The sequence below is a fragment of the Propithecus coquereli genome, unplaced genomic scaffold (assembly GCF_000956105.1).
Source record: "Propithecus coquereli isolate 6110/MARCELLA unplaced genomic scaffold, Pcoq_1.0 Scaffold491, whole genome shotgun sequence".
NCBI lineage: Eukaryota > Metazoa > Chordata > Mammalia > Primates > Indriidae > Propithecus > Propithecus coquereli.
Window position 1 is genome coordinate 1,087,697 of NW_012150741.1, and position 5,842 is coordinate 1,093,538.

The window sequence follows — 5,842 nt, forward strand, 5'->3', positions numbered from 1 at the left end:
CACACACACACACACACACACACACAACCTGTTGTGTTTGTTTGGGATTTACTGAATTTATGCATCAGTTTGGGCAAAGTTGACAACTTCACAGTATTAGTTAGGAGCTGACAAATTTTTTTCTTAAAGGACTAGGTAAGTATTTTAGGCTTATTATTTTTGCTAAGAGGCAAAATTGAAGATAGTGTATAGATATACTTATATAACCATTTAAAAATGTAAGAGCCATTTTTAGCTTGAAGGCTCTTAAGCCTTAATAGATCAGGTGCTAGATGAATGGATTTTTCCTGTGAGCTATAGTTTTCTGGCCCTGTGAATATGTTTTCTTTTAATTTCTCTCAGTAACGTCACGTAAGTTTTGTGTTGTGGACTTACACATCTACTGTTAAGAGTTATGCCTAGCTCCTAGTTTTCTGGTTCTCTCTTCAGCTGTGCCTATTCTGCTGTTAAAACCTTCCACTGAGGCAGGAGGATTTCCTGAGCACAGGAGTTTGAGACCAGCCTGGGCAAAATAGTGAGACCCTTGTCTCAAAAACAAAACCAAAAACCTTCCACTGAATTCTTAGTTTTGGTTATTGGATTTTTAAAAAATTCTTGCATTTTTCCCCCACTGCCCCCCATGTCCAGGTGTCTGCTGAAATTCTCAAACTTGTTTATCTCCATCAACATAGTAAGCAGTTTATTTTAAAGTCTGTTTGATAGCTCCAATATCTTTAGCCACTATGGGCCTGTTTCCATTGTCTATATTGTTTTGCTAAATTTCTTTTCTCATATGCCTGGTTACATTTTGTTGTCAGGATACTGTATTAGCTAAATTGTTTGTAGAAATAATTTGAGGTTTAGGATGATGATATCTCCTCTAGAGAGGGTTTTAGTTTGCTTATACCAAGGTGAAAGGGACAGCCTTGCAAAAACAACAGGAAAATACCTAATCCTACAATTTCCCCAGTAACAGTTAAAGATCAATCCTATGAGTTGTCTAACTAACAGGTACCCTGCAGGAGTTCTGCTTTGCACAACTTCTGAAAGGAGCTAAATGGACAGAAAAGAGATGTAAATCTCTCTTTCAAAATTGTTTTTTTGAGAATCTGCTTTTACAGAGTTCCTGAGTAAACTGGAGAACTAGCGACAGCCTCAAGCATATCTGAGGACAGAGTCAGATCTCCTGTGATAATCCCTTCTCCAAGGAAAGGCAGGAAACCAAGTCTCGGACTTTGACATCCTAGCAGTTTTTGTTATCTGCCGCCAAGAAGAAAGAAAGGAGCAGGTGTGGCAACTTCTCAACTATACCCTGCCATTTTCACAACCCCCTTTAAAAATCCCTGATACCTGGATAGCTGATTTTTGGAGCCAGCATTCTTCCCTTTCCGCCTCTGTGCTGGTCCTTTTCCCTTCCCCCAGGGAAAAGTAAATAAACCTTCTTTTCTATCCCAATCTCTGTCTGGAGAAATCTTTCTCAAAGCCAGTGTGCACTGGCATCGCCACCCTAACGCAAGGTTTTGGGGAAACTACCACTCTGGGATCACCTTAATCTAACTGCAAGAATTGAAATACATAATCGGAAGCTGAGCCGCAATCTCAAAAGAGCCTTGCTATTTCCTACTTCCGGCTCACCCTTATTCCTGGGGTGCAAAGGACTGAGGGCTTCAACCCTAAGTGAGGGATACCACCAAGTCTACTACCCTTTGCCAGGCCCTGTCCCCTACTTTTGACAGGCTGTCAAAATAACTGATCAGCCTCTCAAATGCCTCCAAATTTGGGAAATGTCTCCAGGAAGACAGTGGCCCCTAACTCGTTATTATAGTTCTCTGATGCCTTCACACAGATCTTTAAAATATTTTGTCCAGCATTTTCAGTTGCCCTCAGTGAGATGGCCAGTCCAAATGATCTAGCCACCATTACCAGGAACAGAACTCATTAGTTATACGGTAGAGTTACTTGAGTAGCATCATACATGACATGGTCATATGTAAAATGTCAGTACACCATCATCCATGTTTGTTTCTGGGTTTAAAAAAAAAAAAAGACAATTTTGTAGAAAAAATTAGGCCTTGGCAAAATCAATTACCCTCCCTAATAAAAACTGCAGGTTTCTATATTCCTAGCAGCAAGCGCTGGTTACCTACTGCAAACAGCAGTTAGCTGGTTCACAGGTACTAACTGGCAGCCTATAATGTGTGAGGGGAACAAACAAATGACATTTGCATTTCACAGCAGACTAGTTAATTAGTTGACAGACCTCAAGCTAAACCCTAAGGTTCGGGTTTCAGCTCTCCTCTGCTTTTTCAAATTATATATTCTTCACAAGGACATGGAGCAATCTAATTTCCACTGTTTAAATGTCTTTATTGTTTTTCAAATCAAACTGGAAAGGCAGAATAGCAACTTGATATTTTTGGCTACTTGGGCAACAATGTTTGGCAATTCTCAAAAAAGAAAATACAAAAAATGACCAATAAGTATATAAAAATTTCATCAGAAATAAAAAATGCAAATTAAAACAATGAGATACTGTATTTTCTATTAAAGTGGCAATTTTTTTTGTTTTTGTTTTTCAGGTATTCCTTCACAGTAACAGCAAAAAAATTTTTTAATAAATACCCAGTGTTAGTAAGGGTTCAGGGAAACAAATGCTCTTTTACACTGCTGGAGGAGGGTAAATTAGCACAGCTTTTTGAGGAATATGTGTCAATACAGCAAAGCTCTGAAAACGTGCATACCCTGTAATTCCACGTCTAATGATGTGTGCCAAGGAAATAATTAAAAACGTGGATACAGATTTAACTATAAGGTTGCACAGTATATCATTGTTCATAAGAAACCAGAGACAACCTAATAGTGCATTGTTTAAATAAATTACAGCACAGTGACACAATGGAATACTAAGAACAATGGTGTGCATAGATGGGTATCCACTGACATAAGAAGATTTCACCCTATTTTGTTAAATAAAAAAGCAAGTTGTATAAGAGTACAGTATGATCTCATATTTGTTTTAAAAAACCATACATGTTTATATATACACATAGAAAAACACCGAGAAGGATATGTACCACATTACCATGGGAAATCTCTGGATGGTGAAAGTATGAGTAATTAAAAAAAATGTATGCCCATTTTGAATCTGAACATGTACTATTTCTGTGATTAAAAAAAGAAAGACGTTAAAGCCTAATTTGAAAAAAACGCTTAGCTTAGGTTCTGGCTTGTGATGTGAGGGGCCACATGCCCCTAGAGGCATCTACTTGGTTTTATTCCTTTTAACCTGAGCGGATGATTCTCAGTTGTTTTTTTCTGCAGATACCATAATCACATACAACGGATTGTTTGTCTGGAAAACACAGTTCCCTCATTTTCTACTGGAGCTTGTTCACGTTGACTGGGGAAGAAAGTCACCTTTCTATGGGAATAGGGTGACTGAGAACTATGCCCAAGGTCTGCACTTTAATGGGGAGCCCTTAGAAAGTTTTTGCGTGAAGGAAAATAGATGCAAGGAAAAGGACTACATACGGTAAGGTCTCTATTTAGTCCTTATTTCAGCTTTAGGCCTCCCGAATCTTAGAGGTAGGGACAACGAGAAGATCCCTGACATCTGATTATACAGACGCCTTCTAAGATGGTGAGTCATTTCGGAAGAGAAACGACAGAATAATTGGAAATCATGTTGAAGGCTTAGATGAGTTTAGTCGCATCGAACTGTCAGAGCAACCCCACAGCTATAGAAATAGAGGCATTTGGTGGACAGTTTGTATTCTAGGTTGGTACAGGTCCAACTAAACCAAAACTCCATGAGGACCATGCCTATAGGTTCAGTAAATGAAGACAGTACCCGTTAAAGAAGTCTTCCTAAGAACAAAGGAAGAATGTCATCTGTCCAGATGAGACAAACCTATAAACTCCCATATAATCCGGCAAAGGCTTTTATCCCTCATATATCCTTCTCCCTCCACTCTGATTCCAAGAGAGCCTGGGTAAACAGCCAGGGCTGAGTTTTCCTTGAGTGGCTGCCAGATAGGGTTGAAAATCTGATTCTCAACTTATAGGCTGTAGCAATGAGAAGCTAACACAAAAAGAAACCACACCAAGATTTGAAGGGAAGAGGGGCCACATTCATCTTCACAATAGAATGTCACCATCAACCTAGAGCAGAGGCTCTCAAACATGGTGTTAGAGATGTGTCCAAAGTAATGTGTTTCTGATTAGTGGTTTAAATATCGAAGTTTGTAAATGCTTTCCTTTTAGAAAAAAGATGACTGTAGATAACAAGGTTATACAACAAAGTCACTCTCACCTATCTGTATGCTTTCTTGAATGAGAGAGAAAAAGGTGGAGTCTAAACTATCAGCATATGAACATCTTTTGTCATGGCTAAAAGGCTGAATACTACTTTTCTGCAGCAAGAAAAAAGGAGGCCCTGGGTAAAATAGAGCCTAGGCACAAGGCTAAGGATGAGCCTAGACTTGTGGAGGCACTACAGTGTCCCAAAACTGGGGGAAAAAGGAGATTAGGAAATGTTGTGATGCAAAATGAACTAAACAAGAGGCATGGACTTGAAGCTTTAAGGAGGCAGGATTAACCCTCTGCATGAAAAGTGGACATGTTGGGATCCATTACTTATGTTAGCACAGACAGGAAGGCAGCAGAACAGTTATACCAAGTTAAATGCCAGTTCTTGTGGGGAGTAGCTTTATATTTGGGGGTGGAGCTGAATCCCCTTCCCCTCAGTTACTCATGGGAAACCCGTTCCAAGGCCACATAGAAACTGTTCTTGTCATCTAGGCAATGCCAGCCAATGGGTCCAATTTCACAGTCTGCACAGACCAGAAACTTGATGTTGCCCACGTCCTTGGTGAAGCCCACATTCTCAAAGATGAACATGTCATCAACCAGCCAGTGCTCCTGGAGGAGATCACCATCGGGATTGCTGCCATCAGCCAGCGCTGGCTTCTTTCTCATGGAGGGAAGGAACAGCTGCGGTGAAGAGAACACAAAGAACATCAGAGTCGAACTGGTCCAGTCACATCATCACCCCCATCGTGCCTCCACTTTACACCATCACTAGCCAGAACAACTACCGCAGAAAAGACTGCTCTCTCGTTGAGTTGTAGACGAGGACTCTTAAGAGACAGGAAGGATGAGCATCAGCTGGGTACTGTCCTCACCATGGTCTGTAGGGCCCTACACGGTCCTAGTCTCCTTTCTGGCTCCTCATGCTTCAAACACACGGGCCTCTTCCCTTCTGCAAATAGTGTGAGTCTGCTCTGCCCTCAGATCTCGGCCTGGCCAGCTCCTTCTTCGTATTCAGCTCAAATGTAACCTGCTTAGGTCTCCTCTAACCAAACAACCTGAATTAGCTTTCCTTACTTGCCCATTGTATTTTTCAAAAAGAGCTTTATTGAGGTTTAATTGACATACGAACTGCACATATTTAAAGTGTATAGTTTGATAAACTTTGGCACATGTAACGAGATAATGAACATGTAACAGAAGTAAGGGTCTGAAAAAGGGCAAAATGTTTTACGAGTTGTCTCTTTAAAACCCCTCACCCTTTTTGAGGAATTAGAACCTGCATTCCTGCCTGAGACCAGCAATAGAGGGGCAGAGGAGTGTTCTATGTTCTCTAGTATCTTAAACCACAGGAGGTGGCTCGACAGAATTATCCCGACAGAGGTCAGGAGACCACCTTCAACCAGAGATGCCATAGTTAAACAGCAATAGCCCGAAGCTGAAACCCTCCTTTCAAAACCCTGTATTTCTGTTTATGGGGGGATGATGGTTCTTTAAGATGAGAATCTACCATCCTCCTCATTTGCCAGTAAGTTAATAAACTTGTTCCTTTTTC

The 5,842-nt window shown here is 40.6% G+C and overlaps 1 protein-coding gene across 1 annotated transcript in view; it reads right to left on the bottom strand.

Annotated features, from left to right (window-relative positions):
• Nucleotides 1–4,220: 4,220 nt before the first annotated feature.
• Nucleotides 4,221–5,842, bottom strand: part of RABIF (RAB interacting factor) — a 6,706-nt gene continuing 5,084 nt past the window's right edge. The window contains exon 2 of the mRNA XM_012655912.1: nucleotides 4,221–4,971. Coding sequence (XP_012511366.1) covers nucleotides 4,726–4,971 — 246 coding nt within the window. The 3' untranslated portion in view covers nucleotides 4,221–4,725. The remainder of the gene's footprint in view (nucleotides 4,972–5,842) is intronic.